At 35.9% G+C, this 20,998-nt stretch overlaps 2 protein-coding genes across 2 annotated transcripts; both read left to right on the top strand.

Annotated features, from left to right (window-relative positions):
* Positions 1–12,175: 12,175 nt before the first annotated feature.
* LOC141617159 (uncharacterized) lies at positions 12,176–13,030 on the top strand. Its single transcript, XM_074434343.1, has one exon. It carries the CDS (start codon positions 12,176–12,178, stop codon positions 13,028–13,030), a length of 855 nt encoding a protein of 284 aa, XP_074290444.1.
* A 175-nt stretch (positions 13,031–13,205) lies between these two features.
* On the top strand, positions 13,206–14,249 carry LOC141617160 (uncharacterized). Its single transcript, XM_074434344.1, has 2 exons — positions 13,206–13,259; positions 13,773–14,249. The coding sequence occupies exons 1-2, from the start codon at positions 13,206–13,208 to the stop codon at positions 14,247–14,249; spliced, it is 531 nt and encodes a 176-aa protein (XP_074290445.1).
* The last annotated feature ends 6,749 nt before the right edge of the window (positions 14,250–20,998 follow it).

Genomic DNA, 20,998 nt, shown 5'->3' on the forward strand with positions numbered 1-20,998 from the left:
ATCAAAGTGAAGACTTTGATATAAGCCAAAGGAAATGTGATATAGTATCACAAGTTAATCTCTCTTAGCACGCATTATGGGATAATGTGTGGTTGGATAAGAAATCAAACGCTATTCGATATGGTTTGAACTTTAATCAAGTTACTTTGAGTTACTTGATCCTTTTGGGGATTTTATCATTTTGTCTAAATTATTTTTCCACTAAATCTAAAACGAATCATATGAGATATGAAATGGTAGGGTACCATGTTTGTAAGTTTTCAAAAGAAACAAATGCTCATTTTTCCTTACTATATAATCACGAGTACAACGGGTTTGTGGCTCGTGAAGCTCTCTTTCTAGAATACAAGTTTATTTATAGAAGACAGAGTGGGAGAAATTATTTAAGAGCCACAAAGAATGTTATGTCGCAAGAAACTGGTCTTTCTTGGCTACATGAGACATTTTGTGTAAGACGTTGTTTTTTCAAAAAACCTAGGAGGTTAAAGTCATCACTTGTTGAAGATGATGAATTAGTGTTACTTTTAGAAAGTAAAGAGCTTGCAACTTACAAAGAAATTGTTTGATTCAAGTTACTTCTGGAAAGTAATGATCATATGACTTAAATAAGAGTGTTTAAGTCACAACTCAATACAAGGCTTAGAGCCATGAAAATCCGAAATAAATTCCAAGTGGAATTGTTGGATATCAAAGAGAGATATAAAAGCTTGATTGGTGGCAAAGGGTTTTGCACTAGTTGAAATGCTTAAGTCTATTTGGATCTTCTTAGGGATTGTGTTTCATTATGATGATATACATATAGCAAGTGAATCTAAAACCCACTTTTTCAATTAGAAGGAATGTATTCAATACATGTCTTGAGTTTTTTAGATTCTTGCAATCCTAAGATAATGTGGAACTTAAGAGAGGGTCTTAAGTAGGACATCAATGAGTTGGAATCAATGTTTTGATGATGTTATAAAATTTTCTCGATAAGTCAAGAAGTTGTGTTTATACATGGAGTTTAGTGGGAGTTACGGAATTTTTAATTAGTCTTATATGTGGATGACATATTGATCATTGGGAATGATTTGACACTTATAAAGTATTATAATACATCTTTAATATCCGGATTTATGGAGATAAATCTACATGATATTAGCATCAAATAAGAAGTCTTATGTTGATAAGATTCATGATTAGTTCAATCGAATTGAACATATTTGATTGATTCCATTTGTTTCCGCTGCCGAGTCAATTAAATGAGTAATGATGTACAACACTTCATATACTTTGAGTATGATGAATTGTTTCAAAATCGAATTTAAGTAATAGCTACCAAGTATCCATATAGATTATTCTTAAGTGCTTGAGGAAGCATTATGGATGGAAAGTTAAGTGTTTTTTACGCAATTAACTAATTTGTGTAACGGTGTTACACGAATGACAATTGAGATTGCGAAAGGTTTCAGACAAAACCATATATATTCAAAACACGTGAAGATGGTTAAGGAACCATTGTGGCTATATTATTTAAGAAATAGATTTGCTAGAATTGTTCTAGGCAATAAAGAACAATGAGATATACTCACAACGAAAATTGAGTACACTTGCAATCATGAGATGAGCAAGAGGATGGATCCCACACACTGTGAAAACAGTGGGAGCTATTCTAAGGCTAGAGAGCTTATGTCTAGATTGGATCTACACACATACTCAGAAAGTTTTGTAATGCAAATGTATACATTACAAAGGAAAATGAGTATGTAGTAAGGTTGAGTAAGGTACAAGAAGTTGATAAAATCTACTAACCAAAGCCTTCTCATGGGCTTAACATGATGAGTCATGTCATATGTCATTTCAGTTGTATTGAGATGAACAACTACATATAAGATGGAAATGGATTATAAAATTATGAAGTAGTAATCAGGTATTGACTATTCATATGTGATAATCACATTTGTCGTTCGAGTTTTTAAAATCTAAAAACTGCTTTTATACTCTGTTACATCCAAACGGGTTGTAGAGACAATATTGAACCCCGTTAAAGTGAACCCGGATTAACATGGTATTTGCCCATAGTCACTTGTATGAGGTGACGTCTCGAAGTGACTAGAGGATGATGCGATTGATGGCAAGTTCAAGTGTCATAGAGTCATGTGAGATGACTAGTCGATCACATAGGCAGACTGTTAGGAACACTTTGTCGGGCCTTATGACCGCTTATAGAGTTCTGGCAAATTTATAAAGCCCGGTCGTGGCGAGAGCTACTATAGTATTCTAATGAGTCGATTCTTTTGACTAAAGACTGTTTGCCTAAGGTGACATAGTTTCAGATTAACTTTGATTTATGTTACTACGACCTTCGTAAATAAGGTCAAATGGGCATATTTTGGGTTATGATGGATGTGGCTAGTCGAAGGGAATAGTGCGATAGGAATTGTCAACCCCCTTGTCAGGGTTAAAACAATATCTCAGGGCCACTCGAGGAGTAATGAACTGGAAATGCGTGGCTACGCTCGGAAGGTATCTATGGTAGATAACTCCGGTCAATCAGTTATTCTCCAGATCGAGGAAACCACTCTCGATATGATCACTTGAAAGTACGACCTGAAAGACACCTTGCATTGAGTGAGAGATAGTAATAGGACAAGAGAATTGGTGACGCACACTTGTCGAGAACAGGTAGGAGATTGTTGGAAAAAGTGTCCTCCGACAATAATGCGATCACAACTGACGATCATGATGATCACATGTTTAAATCTCATTTTAAGAATACATGTGGGATGTAATATTTTACAGTCAACTGGTCCACACATATCGGTAATGATTGACTGACTAGAGTTTTACATTACTGTCGTGCGACGGTGGTGATCAGTTGATCCCCTTAGGTCATACCTAAAGGGTGATGCTCTTAATTGATTATTTAATTAATCGTATGTCGATACGAGTTAATTAAATTGCTTAAAATTGACGGGTGATTTTGTGAGTAAAGTTAACGTGTCTTATTGTAATTTGATTAAATGAGATACGGTCTAAGTAATCGAATTGTTTTATTACTTAGATAAAATTATTGTTTACGAAACAATTGAAATTGAAATTGAATGAATAATTTATTATAAATACAAGACGTTGTAATTTATAATTTCATAAAACGTTTTGGCAAGAGTAATTACGAATTACTAGTCGATTTTGTATATGACATATTTTATGAGTATGTTGATTTTTAATATGTTAAAAATACTTTGCAGTTTCATATGTCAAGTAACATGTCACATATGTTACAATTGACAAATGACAAAAATAAAACGGACCATCCATTTTATGTTAAATGTGCCGAAAATATGGAGGGAGTATAAGGTTTATATTGTGTTTTTATTTTAAGTGGAAAACATAATGATTATGCCTAATGACTAGCCATGCATGTCTAGTCTTATCTTGAGAAGAACACAAGACCATGCATTAGGCTCTCCTTCCCCCTCCAACCGGTTTTCTACATAGAAAAGACAAGGGCTTTTCTTTTATTATTCACTTCTTCAACACATAATTTTCTAGTGTAAAAAAATTGATTATTCTCTACATTTTTGTGAGACATTTTTAGAGAAATAAAAACCACAAAAACTCTCTTCTCTAAACCGAAATAGAGCAGAATAAAATAAGTATTTTGGGTCAATTTTAAGCTAGATTAATAATATTACTAGTTCATAATATTATTAATTATTAAGAGTAACACCTTGGGTATATGCTTTTGGGAGAGGTTCTAATTTGAACCTTGTTCATCCATTATAAGGAAAGCTCAAGAACTAACAAGAAGGAGATCTTGTTGGTGCCTAAATGGCCGAAATAAGATGGTGAGAAATAGATTTTTCCATCTCTTTTATTAAAGTTTGCATGCATAAGATCTAGTTTTAATTTTATGACTAAATTAAAATGTCACATATATGAATATGTTAAGTAATGAGATTAATATTTCTAACAAAATTGGGATGTGTAAGGATTTATGGAGGAATACGGTTAGGATTGTGTTGGTTAAGGATATATGTGATGGAAGGTCGTTATAAAGGGATCGAAATGAATGGTGTATAGTAAGATCGAGTTATGCCGCAATGTGTAGATAACGTCCGAGCTTGGAAATTTGGATTATCAAGAGGTGAGACTAGTGTGTAATTCTTTGGGCAATTAACGGTATGAGGTGAATTTTTTGGTTTTCTAGGGATACGAAAGGGAGATACAACTAATTGAAGAGTAACCATTAGTTGTGTAGACTTGAGGGTGACAAGTGTGAGTGAGTAGTATGATGGGATAAGATCAGTGATAAGAAAGAATGAGAAGATATTGATATGAATTAATGGAATTTGAGTTATGAAGCAACAAGAAGGTAACTGGATTACTAAAGAGTTAGGCAGAGGAAGGAAGGAGATGAGTTATTAATCGGTATTATTGGATGAAAGTAAGCTGGGAGATTGTTGACCAAAGTTATGGGACATGAAAGTAAGGAATCATAGAAATGTACGATAGCATCATGAGAGGGTGTGAGTTAATGGTTATATAGGAGTTTAGGACGACATGTTAGCCGTGAGTTTTGAGGTATTAAGGGAGTAAGAAGCTGGTAGAGTGTTTGCACGATATGAGATTTTGGTGGAGAGTTAGGTGACGAAACAATAAAGGATAGAATTGGAAATAATGTTGAGGTAAATTTTGTTGGTGGATTTGATGTTCGTTAGTTGGGATGATAATAAAGGAGAGAAAACAGATTGTTCAATTAAGAAGTGATAGTAAGAGAGTAGTTGCATGAAAGATGGTTGTGTTGTAGTGTAGTCACTAGTGGTTAAGGATGATGTTAAATGGGGAAGTTAGTCATTCTAAAAAGGTTGATTTTGTGGAGGCTGATTGGTATGTATGGTTGTGAGGGGGTATAAGATAGGAATATAGGAGGTGTTTGCTAGTAGTTGAGTACTTATGACGATATGGTTACGTTCGCCGGGTGGTGATAATTGTGCAGATGGGAGGATATGTTATGAAGGGCATCTGAGTTAAGCTCAGGTGAGAGATATCCATTATCAAGTGGTAACTTACGTGAGCAGGATTGGCTAGTTAGATTCGATTATGGGTCTATGATATCTGTAGATGATAGTGTGAGGTTCCGGCCTCATGAGTAATAGTATGGATAAGATTCATAAGGTTAGTATCTGTTTATTCAGTGTAATATGTTGTGTTGTGATCTAGAAAAGCGGGTCTTAAGGAAGTTTTTTTGTCAAGGAAGTTATACTGAGTCAGTGTTTATGGGATTTTATAAGTTGCTATGACTATCGATGTGGTTGGTATGCCTCGGGTGGCGATCCTACCATGACACTTTGTGTTGTGATACGAGTATTTTCGCGTTGTGGTGCGGCTGTTGGTGGCGACGTTGTGATGCCGTCATCGGTGGTGGTGGAGTAGACGGGATACTTATGAGGCGAGTTTTCGAAAGTATATACCAGTTATATAGATTGTTGTTTGTTTACTGCTGTTTCCTGTCAGTGTCGGTCTCGGCATATAGATTGTTGTTTTGTTTATTAATGTTTCTTACCAGTTTCGGCTTGGGAGTGAGGGTAGAGTATGATATGGGAGAAAGTTGCGTATGTTTCCATTGTTGTCATGGTATAGTGATATTATGTTAATGGGACACACTTGTGAGAATTTATTAGAATACTTTCCATCTTGTTTTGGATGAGGCATTAGTTGACATAGTTGTGGCAGGAGTTTTGTGGAATGGGTGTGCGCTGAGCTGGAAGCGGCAAGTGGTTCGTAATCTTTATTGGGAACTAGTATTATGTTAAGTTATGGATGATTTTTACGGCAATAAACATGAGAACTTGAGGATCTAGGGTGAGTGTGTATAACAATTGTGGATCGTGAGTTATGATTGTGGAGATAAGTGCATGTATAAAGAAGAATGTCGTTTGAGATAATGGTTACGCTACGGATTTTGTGGTATAGGTTAGGCGGTGTGCCGAATGAATTGAGGTATGAGAACAACTAGAGTAATAGAGCCTTTGATATATGAATGGATGTATGTAGGTGTTGAGGCTATAGGCAGATATCGTTGACATGCGGTGGTGATGAAGATAATGAGAAGATATAGCTAAGGATCTAGTATTAGTGATTTACGAGGACGTAATATTTATCTTAAGAGGATTAGGATGCGACAAAGAGAGTTTGAGGGTTGTACATGTTGTAGTTTAATTGGAAGTTTGAGTGTTGGTGTAGAATAAAGGATGGATTTGTGTTGTTGATTTTATTACAGGTAATGAGAGTGCTTGTAGTAGTATGATGTTTATGAGCGTGAGTAAACTTCGATAGTGTTGATGGATTGGGTGATGATGTTTATATGTATGAGTAAACTTCAAGGACGAAGTTCGTTTTAAAGGTGGTAGAATGTAACATTCCGTTTGGTGGTTAATCTTGTTTGGTGGATTTTCTTGGTATTGAGTTTGCTAGTGACCGTTATGGAAGTAAGACCGAGTTGGCAACACTTATGTTCTTGGTATTCGATAGTATTATGGAGTTAGTATCAAAAGGCTATGCCGTAGTTGAGACGATATCTTGAGCCGTGTTGTGGAACTAAGAATGGTTGGTGGAGTTAGTGTTAGGGATTCATGTTTTAAAGGTTGGGTTTGAACTCCGGGGACGAAGTTCTTTTTAAGGAGGGAAGACTGTAATACTACGTTTTTCTAAGTCCTGTTAGTCGGCCGAATAAGGCTTACTCGGCCGAGTAATGCGTCACAAGTTTCTGGTCAGGCTGCTACTGTCCAAGAATACTCGACCGAGTATTCTCAATACTATACCGAGTATGGCATACTCGGGCGAGTATTCTTAATACTAGACCAAGCATTTCATACTAGACCGAGTATTCTCAATACTAGACCGAATATTCGGTCTGACGGGTATTATTTTCGCGGTTTGATTAAAATGATTAGAGAAGTGTAAATAGCGTGTTGAGCAGTTTCTAATCAGTTCTAAATCATTATTTTAAAAAACCTAACGACGCTCTAAACTTCTCTAATCATCTTCATCTGATCTCTTCATAAGCCAAGGGTGATCGATTCTGAGCTTTTGGATCTCGTTGTCCGTGTCGTTTGTGTTAGTAAGTCTCTAGTATTCCTAATCAGTTTATTATTGTTATTGTTAGAATTGTGCAAACCCTAATTTGGGTTAATTTGGGGGAATGGTTTATAGTGATGGTATGTGATTATTCGTGTGTAGCTGACGGTGTCATAGAGAATTACTATTGGTTGTTTGTGTGTGCTTGGATTGCGAAATGGTAGGGTTTCCCTACTTAGTTTACTGTATAATTGATTTAATACATTGTTGTGATTGATTGATTTGATTCATTCTGTTGATTGATTGTTGGTGGTGGATTGGAGTATGGGTGTTGGTGATGAGATGGGTTGGTGTTGTTGCGAGGTGCGTCCTCGACTGAGTGGAGTCACTTGCGGAAGTGGCTTCACGCCCTTGATTCGCCCTCTGTGAAACCCGCCACAGGAGGGGATGTGCACATTAATGAATAGGGTTATCGCTCGTTGATGAGCGGGGCTTAGGTGGGCAAGGCTGCGGTCCCCCACTGGCAGGGCTACACACTTTGGTGTGTAGTCAGTTATGTGATGTGATTGGGAGTTGGAGGTAGATTGTGAAACAAATGTTTATCTTTATCGTACTTTGTCTTATATTGATAATGCAATGAACTGATCCCGTTGTTGTTTTGTAATATCTGTGGTCATCCATTCGGGGATGGTGAGCAGATTGTGACAGGTGATGATGGTCTTTAGCTATGGGAACGAGATAGGTAGTCATCACTTCGAGTCTAGCTTCCGCTGTTACGAGTTTAGCTGTTTAGCTTTCAGTTGTTTTGAGTAGTAGTAAACATTTCTTTGGTTTGGTTTTTGGAAGTATGTAAACTTTAACTTATACACTTTAATAAATGTTGTGGAATGGTTTTTTATTTATATACTATCCTCGGGCAACCGAGATGGTAACAGTCTCTCATGCTAGGGTGGTCCTTGGTAAGGCGCCTTGATATGAGGGAGTGTTACACCCACGTGGTGTGCCTCGACCACTGATACCCTCTTACCACTTGTATTACACTATGCCGAGGGCATCCACTTCTAGGTCGAGGCCGACTTCCGACACTAATAAGGAAGCAGGTCAGTTTTCTAGGGCTCCGGATGTTTCCCCTCATGATTCTCCACGCACTGAACCCTCTACTTCTGAGGCTGAGACTGGACCTCAGCCGGTATATCCAGCTCACTTTATTCGACCCCCTTCTTTTGTGCTACCTATAGTCATGGACCAAGGGGCACGTGATTAACTTTTGCTTGACATGTGCAGGCGTACAACTAGGATGGAGCTGACCCAGGCTTTAGCCGGGTTCCCTGTGTACGACCACTACTCCCGTTCCGGACGGTTGCCATCAAACGGGTGGCCACACCCGTCTTACTACCGATAACCAGAGGGGGGTACCCAGGCACTGCTACAGAGGAGGAGGACACAACTGAGGTGGAGGAGCGGTATCGTGCAGGACTTGCTTCACGCTCCCGCGAGAGGGAGGAAGACGACGCTGACAACCTTGCAAGCGACAACTTGTAGCTGCTTGCTACGACCTCCCCTTGTTGTTGGCTGGTGTGGGGAGGTCTTTTGCGCGCCCTATCTTGTGAGTTTATCTTCCTTTAGTGCTTTACTTGTTTTCATCTCGTTTTACGTACCCCTTTCCCATATATTTTGATGCTACTGGTTGTTTGCTGATCACAATGAAGGCATTGTGTGATTTGGTTTGGAGAGGTGTAGACACCTCGAAGTTATCTATTAGCCTTACGGGTACCCGATGATGAGGCTAAAATTAAATGACTAAATGGAAATTGACTTTCTTATAATTAAAGGCTCTTTACGCTTATCTCCCACGACATTACTCAAAGTGACACAAAATCACCAAAAATCCCAAATTCTCATTTAACCCGCTTTAATCCATTTCGTATTATTAACCACTTGACAAAATCGAGAGGGAATTATACTAGTGGAAAGTTAATCAAATGACGTATTGTTTGGCCCGACACCAATAAAAATGGAGATGAAATATTCATGTTTCTAGATCCGTTTGGAGTTGGGTAATGTAAATATATTTTGATCAGAATTCGTAATCCGAACGTTGTCAACTTGTTATGAATTGGAGATTCACATGCATAACTTAACAAGATAAAAAAAGACGGTCAAGATATAAGTTAGTTGTGTATTGCTTATCAAAATAGGAAAAGATGGTGCTGTTTGGTTATGACTCAAAGTGTGCATGAGATCAAATTGACGCATGGACATTGATAGACTATAAAAGTAAGAGAGGAGGAACACAGGCGGAGGACACACGAGATTCAAATGCGAGAAACATACTTTCACAAATATTCCAAGGATGTACAAGGAGATTCATAAAAACAAATATCGTATACACACGAAATCAACACAGATCCATACTCATTCAGATTACCGTCTTAAATATTCAATCCCAGTCCTGAGATCAACCCGTACACATTAAATCATCTAAATTCCATATAAGCGCATACGAGCCGTTAATTTACGACAAAGTCGAAATTCATTCATAGTCAAACATTCAGATAGGCCTGAGGGTACCAAAATTGAATAAATTTTCTTTACTCTTTTTTTTGCTCTTTTTTTTTTTATTTTCTCTATTTTTATCGTATAATCTGTATAATAATTGTATAAATTTTGTCTCTAACTTTCTTTTCTTTGTCTTTAATTCGTCAAATATATAATACTATAAATAAATAGTAGAGGCCGTCAGTTTGATGGAGGTCCGGGTGCCTAACACCTTCCCTGACCGTACCTTTACCCCCGAATCCGCAATCTTTTGTTCAGACCGGAGTGACGGATCAGTCCCCATTCCAGTGATCAAAAAGGGCTTTTTCGTTAAAATTATTTTTGTCTGTTTTGTTATAAAACCTACTGGCGACTCCATACTATCTATTTATTTCAAAAAAGGAGATTTTTTCAGGGATCTCACAGGAGGGTATGCATTTGTCTGTTTGCATCCATTTGCATTTTTATTGCATTTCTTTTTGCATATTTCTTGCATTTCCGTATGCATTGTTCTTTCTTTCGCATTAAAAAAACACCAAAAAAATTGAAAATTTTGAAAAAAATACAAAAACATGTTTTCTTTTGTATATTAGGTCGAGTTCGAAGGGTTAGATAACAATGATGAAACCGCGTCTGTGCTTTTATTTTTCGCCCAAGCCTTACATTGCCAATGCCATTCTTGAACAATCATTGCATAGTCTATGAGTTTTTGATTAATTTTACTGAACGAATAGTCTTGACTTAATATCGGTGACCTACTCAAAATTTTTGCGGTATAGAGCTTAATAAACTGATGACATTTATGATCAGTTTCATTCTAGGATGAGAATAGTACTCCTTATAAGGCATGTAACATCAAATTGCATAAGCATGACATTTTTTTCTTAGTACCTGTATGCATTCGGTTTGTGGTGGTGACACATGTGGAGAGGCAAATCCTCTTTTCTCGTCTTTTTACCCTTGAACTTCACTAGCCAAATTGACCTATTTTGACTCATTTATTAACTACAATCCTAAATTTAGCCTACCCTAGTCAAGCTAGTTTATTTGTTAATTGTGGGTAAGTATTGTTCGTCAGTTTGATATTTGCATCTGAGAATGAGAAGAGGGTTGAAATGAGAAGGGAGAAAAGAGGAAAAAAAACAAAAAAAAAAAGAGAAGAAGTTAAAAAAAAAAAAATCAGCAAGAAAAAGAAATAAAAAAAACGGCTGAAAAAAAAAAAGAAGGAAAAAAATTGTGTTAGTTGTTACTCCCAAGTTGGTCTCTATATATTATGGGGAGTTATGTTTTAATGATGTGAGTGAGTTTGTGCCACATTGGCATCGTTTCTATCTTTTAAGTTGGGTATACAAAGCGGAATAAGCTTATTTTTTTGTTACGGTTGTACTAGCTTGGTTTTACCTCCACATATCCAAATTTATTTTGCCTCTTTTCACCCAATTACCTCACCTCACGTTATATGTAACTCCTCGGTATGTGTCTTGGTTCAGTTTGGTTGGAATGCGTATGTACGGTTGAAAGAGATACTTATCATGTTTGATTGCATGCATGTTCTTATAGGTTGCAGTTAGGTGAGTGGCTATATTTCTTTCTATCTTATATTATATACTGACCATGTTCTTTAAATGAGTGATGAGCGGCCCGTGAGAGTCCGATATACACAAGTCTTACAAGGTCGACGGTTTGGTAATTCTAATCATTGATTTAACTCATTTGCATTCTTGTGGTACTTTGGTGTTGGCTTGATTGCATTAACGGGTTGGGCATTTAAAAGCATAGTTAACTCTGAGTATTTTATCGTTCCATTAGTTCCTTTGCTATATGTCAGTCTTTGCTTGCTTGGGAACAAGTAAGGGATTGGTTTGAGGAGATTTGATGCTTGCTTTATTTACATACTTTTACTGTTGTTTTAGCACGCATTTTTATGCATAAATCATAGCAAATAGCTACTATCCTCCCAAGAATGGTTTACTTTGGGTTACTTTGTATTTTATGCAGGTTCGGACCTAAATGATTGAAAACAAGCCAAATCTTGTTCCCGGTGTTGCATTTTGGGAATTGGAAGAGTCAGAGCTCGGAAATTGTCGCCTCGAGATGCGTAAGAAAGTGAGGAAGCATGTTGGGGAGAAGAAATCGCTGCTGTGCTGTGACATTAGTCGATCGACCAGTTGTTTCAGTCGATCGACTAAATTGAATTTTTGCTGAAGCTATTTTAGTCGATCGACTGATTTTGAGTTCAGGCCGTGTTTGTTAAGTCGTTATCTCGGCCCATTAGTTGTTTGTTTAATAATTTCAGCCTTCTTATTATTTAAGAGGGACTTGGAAACACAATTAGGTTATCTTTCAATATACTGCAAAACTGATACACGTTGCTTTACCTTGGAATTTTTAGATCTGAAACTTGTAATCTTTCCTTTTCATTTGGTAATTTAATTAACTTTCGTTCTTGAATTTATTACTCTCACTTATTCGTTTTACTCTTACTTGTTCTTCTTTTATTTTATGTTTAATTGTTATTCCCATACTTTCATCATGTCTAATAGAGTTATGTGTGTCCTCGGTAACTTTCTCGGTGATGATTAATGGGACACCGTCTGAGATATTTCAACCGGGTAAAGGGCTTCGGCAAGGTGACCTTTTATCCCCCTATCTTTTTATTCTTTGTGCAGAGGTCTTATCGAGCTTCATGAGAAGAGCAGCGGAGAATGCAACCATTCACGGTAATAAAATTTCGGCTTCTTCACCTGTGGTTACACACCACCTTTTCGCTGATGATAGTATCTTCTTTGTTAAAGCGAACCATGAGGAAGCCAATTGTGTGAAAATTATTCTGCTCGACTATGCTAGGGCGTCGGGCCAGGTAGTGAATTTTGATAAGACGACCGTCTCTTTTAGCAAAGGGACTAGAATGGCGGATAGAGACTATGTGGCCCAATACCTCGATGTTAGGGTCGTTGAGGCGCAGGAGAGGTATCTTGGGTTGCCCAGTGTTGTTGGTCATTCGCAGAAGGTGGTGGCGAGCGTCATTCGAGATAAATTATGTAAGAAATTGCAGGGGTTGAAAGGTCAGCTGTTTTCGAAGGCAGGACGGGAAATATTGATAAAGGTCGTGGCCCAATCAATCCCGACTTATGCGATGAGCGTCTTCAAATTGCCGGATAACTTCTGTGAGGAATTACGGTCTATTGTATCTCGATTCTGGTGGGGAGCCACGAATGGGAAGGGGAAGATACTGTGGATAAGATGGTCAAAATTGTGTAGGCCGAAGTGCTTTGGTGGGTTGGTTTTTCGGGACTTTCACAAATTAAACATGGCGCTTTTGGGTAAACAAGCATGGCGTTTCCTTACTGATCGGTTAAGCTTAATGGTCCGTGTTGTAGGTGGAAAGTACTTCCCGAATGGCTCCTTTATGACAGTTGTACTGGGTTAGACTCCTAGTTATACTTGGAGAGGGATTTTGGATGCTAGGGATGTGCTTTGCTTGGGTGTGCGTCGGCGAATTGGGAATGGGCTGAGTACACCGGTGTGGTCTGATCCGTGGATACCGGATACCGGATACACAAACACGGAAGATCATCTCACCTCGCCAGAATGATAGCGTGGACATGGTGCTAGCAGAACTTTGGACGGCGGATGGCCTTGGCTGGGACACGAACAAGGTACGTAACCTTTTTCTCCCGTTCGAACAGGACCGAATTCTTCAGATGCGCATATGAACTACGAAACCCGAGGATTCGTGGATACGGGACCTTGAAAGGAATGGAGAATACTCGGTCAAATCGGCTTATAAGGAATTAGCAAAAGACAGTGTTGAGGAGGCAAGCTCATCAGATTATTTGAAGGAAAAGGCGTTATGGAATCGAATTTGGAAGGCCAATGTTCTGCCCAAAATTAAAGTATTTATGTGGCAATTATGTAACAATGCAATTGCTACAAAAGTTAATTTGGCAAAGAGGGTCCATTCGATTGAGGTAGGTTGTCCGATGTGTAACAACGAGATGGAGACCTGTCTTCACCTTGTGCGGGGTTGTGGTTGGGCGGGTGGGCTGTGCGATATGTTGAGAATTGGTGTGCGCATGATCGATGGGTATGAGTGGGTGAGGGAGTGGGTGGAGGATGTGTAGAGGGAGCTTGAGGATGGTGAGATAGATACTTTTATGTTGGGTTGTTAGGCGATGTGGGAAGCTCGTAATAAATGGGTGTTTGAATGGGTCACGGTGGATGTCTTTAAGGTGGTAAGGAGAGTGGAAGAGCTTAGGAAGGAATTGGAGGATGACTTGAGGGTGGCTGGTACCCATGAGGTGCGAGATGAGGGCGGTGGGCGTTGGCTGAAACCGGAGGTAGGATGGATGAAATTGAATGTGGATGCAGGGGTTAAGGAAGGTTGGGGGACGGGGCTTGGAGTGGTGAGCCGTGATAGTGAGGGTATGGTGTTGTGGGGGATGACGGAGTTCAGGTGCGGGACTATGGAACCCAGAATGGCGGAGGCTGAAGCGGTGTTGGCTGGGTTGAAGGAAGCTCAAGCAAGGGGTAGCAGGCGCTTGGTCATCGAGAGCGACTGCAAAGTTTTGATCGATGCACTGAAGTCCAAGTTACAAGGAAGGAGCGATTTCAATTTGATTCTGGACGATATTTATGCTTTTTTGTAATGGTTTTGAGTCTGTTTTATGGTCTTTCGTTAATAGAAAACATAACAGTGTAGCGCATGAGTTGGCTCATCTGTGCTCTACGCAACTTTTGGATTTGAGTTTTGATGATATTAATAATATGAGGTAATACCGCCTTGGGTGGGTTTTCAAAAAAAAAAAAAAAAAAAACGGCATCCATGTGCTTATTATTTGGACACTCTTATTCTTACCAAATATATATAATTTACATGCATCTCTAAAAAACCTCTCTATATACAACTCTAAAAATACTAATACTCTTCTACTTATTACTAGTGTAGTACTACAAGTAATATTAGTATAACTAGGGAATATTTCTACTTAATATTTAGCTAATATTAGTAGAGATTTTGGGTTAGTCTTGGTGCAATTGATAGGAGGTTCTCACAATATTGAGACAAAGGAGGATCATCCATTTATTTAAGCTCAAGAACAAGTAAGAAAGGTGTTCTTACTTGTGCCTTTAATATCCGATTTCGGTATTGTAAGAAGCATTCTTCTTATCTTTATTTAATATTTTGTTATGCATGCATAAGATCAACATCTAGTTTTAAAGAGTAAATTAGATTATTAATTAAATGAGTTTAATTAGAGGGTATAGTATCCTTTCAAGTTGTATCAGAGCAAATGGTTATTGCATGCATAATCGGTTGGTTTTTCCGAGTTATTTGTAACTTAATTAAAACTAAAATTTGTGATTTATGAAGCTAAAGTCACGAAAATTTTTGCATGTCATATATTCTAGTCCTAAAATGAATTTAGGTCATTTTGATGATTTATGGTAATTTTTGGCTCATTTTAATGATTTTTAGTAATTTTATTTCATTTTAATGTATAGAATGGTGTTTAAATTGCTAAAATTAGTTAGACTTAGTTTCTGACCTTGAATTTTTAATATGACCTCACATGTATATTTTACTTATTGTATGTAAAATTTCGTATTAATGTGATTAATATTGCATGATTTATGATTTTTATGAGAGAAAAATGACATAAATGGAGGTAAAATGGTTAAAATTAGTTAAACTTTAAAACAGGATATGACATTTTAGTATGTTGTCACATGCATGTTTTACTCACTGTGTGTACAATGTTAGATGAACTTAATTCATTTTGGATGATTTATGAATTTTTTAGTATTAAAATGACATAAATAGTGACTATTTTATCAAAAATTGCTAAAATGAATTAAATGGCATGAGAAACTTATTTTAGGTTGCATTTTTATCCCACAAATCAGATCTAATGTTGAAACATTGACTGGATTAATTTTCATATGCTTTAGATATTTTATTTGATAAAACCGATTAAATTCAGCTATATTTTCTCGAAATAAATTCGAAAATTTTAACCTTGATTTTTGACATTATGAGTGTCATGGAATTTTTCCAGAATGTTCAAATTTTGAAATTATTGTAATTTAATTTGGATTTATATCATAAAAGGTTATGATTTTAAGGTAAAAAATGAGCATAAATGATAAAACAAGTTGAATTATTGTCAAAAATCGAGTGATGACTATATTTTGAGTCCTAAGATGTTAGGATAATTAACTTGGACTAAAATTAGATTTTAGTAATATTTTATGATTTTAATAAGTCAAAAATCGCGAATATCCATAAAACCGGACTATATTTTCGATATAAATTAAATAGGGCAATTTGGCACATAATTTGGCATGTTAGATATATATTATAATGCTGCATATTTTCTTGATGAATGTCATAGGTTATTTATATAATTTTGGAATTATGTAATTTAATCTTAGTGTGGCCTTAGTTTTAATCGATATTACCCGTAATGAAGGGAATATTGATTCAGTTGTAATTTAATGTGATCTCGTATCACTTTTATTTTATTTTTTTGTATTAGATTTTATTTTACAAATGTATAATAGGATTTGGAATGTATATTTTATTATTAAATTATTTGTAATTCCGGAGTTTCCTAAAGACGGTGCCATGCGGAAAGGAGTTCCGATGAAGACGGTGTTTGTCCTTGGGAGGCGTGTCATTGAAGATTCAAGGGACCAAAGGAGTTTGTTTCCGAATATGTAATAGAATATAAGATTTTCTATTTTAGGAAAGACCATACTAGGAAATGTATTTATTACTTTGTATTTTTCTTTATATGTTACATGCATTGCCAAATCGCCATTAACATCACATGCATTTTTATATATATCGTCTTTTCGACAGTGTCGATTATAATTATCGTAGTTCACTAATATAGTTCAGATAAAAGGTGATAGATAATAAATCGACAAGACCACTCACATATTTAAAATTGAGATTAGCCTTTCCAAATATTAGGACCCATAAATCCCTTTGACATTTGGGGTAGATTCAGTTTCCGGGGGTACTTTCATTTTTCATCGGGTAAGTGGGGTAATAACTAGTTATTACACGCGAAATTTGGTTGGTCTCAACGGGACATGAAGACTAGTCTTATGTTCCGAGGCTAGAGATGAACTTAACGTAATTTCATCGACCGAGAGTTCTAATTGTAGAATCGGTTAAAGAGTTAACCCACCGAGTCATATTAGTGAGGGATGTATCAGTTTCCCGTACCCAAGTTAATATGGATTTGGATCTCGGAATCGTTTATGTAATTGGGTGGAGGTCATTATATAAATGCTAAAACATGCTAAAATGTTTTCCTTATTTAAGATGAATGTTGTTTTTTCCCATTATTTTGTTGATTTATATTGTTCTTTATTATTGCACCTATTTATATATGATATCAATTCGATTGTAACACAAGTCTCCGTTAAAACACTATTACTAACGACAAATAGAATCTCTTTCTAAATCATCAAATGAACTGTATCATAGGTTGTGGACTAAATCCATAGGAATTGTTCTATTCCATGGAACTCGATAGGAATCATCCTATGCAAATATAAGATTAGCATCTTAAAATTCCTTACATACCTATGATTTCTTATAAAGAAATATGACTAGAAGAAATGATTAGTCAAAATATGTTTTGATAATATAATCTATGCATGTATGGTTCAAAAGTCTTATTACTCAAAACTAAACACTTGTCATCTAGCACTTAAGTCATTAAAAACTTGACAATGTGAAATTGGTAAATTGATTTGTTAGAAATTTTGATTGACCAAATACCACAATAAAGTTCATCCTTGTGAAACATTAACTAGGAATTTATATGAAGATAAGTCTTCATCAAGTATAAATTCTTGAAGTGAGTGGCAGCAATAAGAAGTAAGTACCTATCTTAATTATTAAGGATAGAACTAGGCTCGAAAGAGAAAGTGTTAGACACTAAATTAGATACAAGCCCCAAATAAGTAAAGATCAAGGAAGTTGGTTGTGTGACTCCAACATATTCCTTCTTGAATATCAATGACATTGACATTGTATTCTTGCGAATTATCACGTCAGGAGTATTTGATACTAATCTGTGAATCATGTTAAAAATTGCCATATTTCATGATTATAAAATATGGCAAAAGGATGTCAAAACCACCTTTCTAAATGGGTATTTAGAGGAGGATGTGTTCATATCAAAATCCGAGGGTTTTGTAAATCCTTGGAATCCTAACATTGAATAATCGTACGACGACCAGCAAGAATAAATTCAGAAATTTACATGAATGGAACTAGGGTAGTTGCCATTTCATCCATATAAGTGTTATAGTTTATTCATTTTAGTTTTGTATTTAGAATTGTACCTCAATAATTGTTATGATGTACACTAAGTCTAAATAAGAATATAATTCAAGTTTTTGGAGAAAAACGCAAAGGGTTTTACTATTATGCAATTAAAACAAGCGTTGTGCCCTTATATACCACAATTAAGTTTATGGTGAAACCATACAAATCAAGGTAATTATATTCAAATTAAATGTGTATATATATATATATATATATATATATATATATATATATATATATATATATATATATATATATATATATATATATATATGAGACTCAAGTAGGTGACCCCAATCATTTCTCAATTCTTGATTGAAAATTGCATTTAGAAACTAGTTTTGACTAGTGTCCCAAACTATTTGATTGGAAATCTCTTAGTGTGTACGAATCTTATATTCAAAGCAAGATTAATTCATGACTTCTTTCTAGATAAGGATTATGAATAAAGCGAGACATTCGCCCTATTTACACTTTGAAGTGTATGGTCGAATACAATTTCAATCAGAAAGGTTATTACTTCTTCATCTCTTCTACCGACGAGCTAGGTAGATACTTGGTATCCACTTAATGAGGTAAGAAGAGAGATTCTTTGAACAAGTTCAATGAATGTTTAAAAGTATCAAACCCTAGAGATTATAAAATCAAAGTATTAGTACTTTGTTAAAATTGGGAACAATAAAGTGAAGACTTTTATATGCACCAAAAGGAGTGTGATATGATATCAAAAGTTCACTTTTATTATAATATGATTGAATCTTTACTATAAAGTTGGAAGTAGTTTCTATCACAATTTGTCTAGTATTTAATTATTCCACTAAAACAAAACATAATTAAAGCAATCATCTATATTTCATATTAGATATGATTAGGCATGGTGCCTGAATTGTAAATTATTTCGATAATAAACATCTTCTCTCTCTTCCTACATGATCACGAGAACAAAGGGTTTGTGGCTCGTGATGTTGTCTATCAAAGAAAAGAGGATTATTTCTTATAGACAAAGTGGGAGAAAATGTTCAAGAGCCACAAACTGAGAATAAGACGTGGGAAGATGTTCCTTCTTGGTCAAAAATCAGTAAATATTTTCGAAATCTAAGTAGACAGGAATCATGTTATTTTGAAAATAACAAACCTGTAACTTATTAAGATGCTTTATCTAGTTTCAACTCCGCAAAAGTTCGATACAAGCATAAACATGAAAATGTTTATTTAGCTTGGTTGGTTGGTGGCAAAGAGTTTTGCACGCAACAACAATGCTTCATTGTATTTGAATATGATTTGATATAGTTGGATTTTAAAATCATCTTGCATGAGTTTTGTAAATCGTGACTATCCTAAGGTAGAATAAAAACTTAAGAAGAAATCTTAAGTAGAAGTTAAGGAGTTGAATTGTATGTTTTGATCATGTGATAACATGTCTCGAATTGTCGAGTAGTTCTGTTTATACATGGAGTTTAGTGAGAGTAATGTGGTGTTAATAGTCTTATATGTAAGGGACATATTGATCATTGCGAATGATGAAAGACTTAGGGGAGGAATAATACATCTCTAAGGTATCCAGACCTATAAAGATAGTTCTAAAAGGATATTAGCGTTAAATGAATATTCTTATAATGATAAGAGTCTAGACAAGTTCAAAGATATTGAACATGTAGAAATTGAATCCACTTGCTTCTGCTGTAGGATTAATTCATTAAGTTAAGATGTATAGACATTCTTATAATTCGTATACTTAGAGTGTAATGAAAGGTTATAAATCGAATTTAAATGAAAGTCACTATATAGCCATATAGTCTATCCATTAGTACTCAAGAAGCACTAATGATATGTCTTCTATGTCTCATATGTAGATAACATATTATTCATTGAGAATGATGGGCCAATACTTTCTTCCGTGAAGAAGTGATTGGGAGACTAGGAAGAGATGCAAGACATCTTTAGTATCCGAATCTATAGTGATAGATTAGAGAGGATAAGTGTGTAGAAATAATTAATGGATTTGTATGCAAGGAGTTACACAAATACCATATTCTAAAACACATAAGGATGGTTAGAGAACCGTCTTGGCTATATTATTTAAGGAGGATATCTGCTAGAAACATCCTAGGCAGTTGAACAATGAGATATATACAACAGAAATTGAGTACACTTGCAATAATGAGATATGCAAGAAAGAGGGGATGATATTAGGATTCGGTTTTATGAATTGGAGGAACTATGGTAGTTCATTCCAATAACCGAAGGTCCTATCCCTACTCACTGTGAGATCAGTGGGAGCTATTCAAGGCTCGAAAGCCTATGTCTAGATTGAATTTAGACACGAACTCAAAAGTTTTATAATAAAGATTATACATAACAAAGGGAAAAAGTACATAGTAAGGTTAGGGAAAGTGCAATGTGTTGCTAACACTTACTAACCAAAGCCTTCTCATAGGCTTAGCATGATATGTCATGCCATTTCAATTGAGTTGAGATGCATGGATGTATACAATATTAAGTATGGATTATAGATTATGTAGTCATTAATATGGTATCAATTTTACATATGTGATAGTACATTCATCGTTTGAGTTTTATTCAAAACTCTTTTCTTATAATACTTTGTTTACCAAATAGGTTGTCGAGACAATATTGAACCCTATTTAAGTGAACTGGATTAACAAAGTATTTGCCCCTAGTCACTTATATAAGGTGACGTATCCAAGTGACTAGAGTGTGATGCGATTGATGGCAAGTTCAAGTGCCATAGGGTCATAAGAGATGACTAGTCGATCACATAGGCAAACTGTAAGGGACACTCTGTCGGGAAATGACCGCTTATAGAGTTCTGGTAATTCATATATAGCCTGGTCGTGGCAAGAGCTACTATAGTATTCTTTTGAGTCAATTCTTTGAGTAAAGACTATTCGCCCAAGTTGGCACAGTTTTTGTGTGACTTTGAGTTATGCTCTATGACTTTCGTAAATGGGGTCAAATGGGCATCTCTTGGGTTATGATGAGCTGTGGCTAAACAAAGGGAATAGTGCGATAGAAATTGTCCATCTC

The sequence above is a fragment of the Silene latifolia genome, chromosome X (assembly GCF_048544455.1).
Source record: "Silene latifolia isolate original U9 population chromosome X, ASM4854445v1, whole genome shotgun sequence".
Classification (NCBI taxonomy): Eukaryota; Viridiplantae; Streptophyta; class Magnoliopsida; order Caryophyllales; family Caryophyllaceae; genus Silene; species Silene latifolia.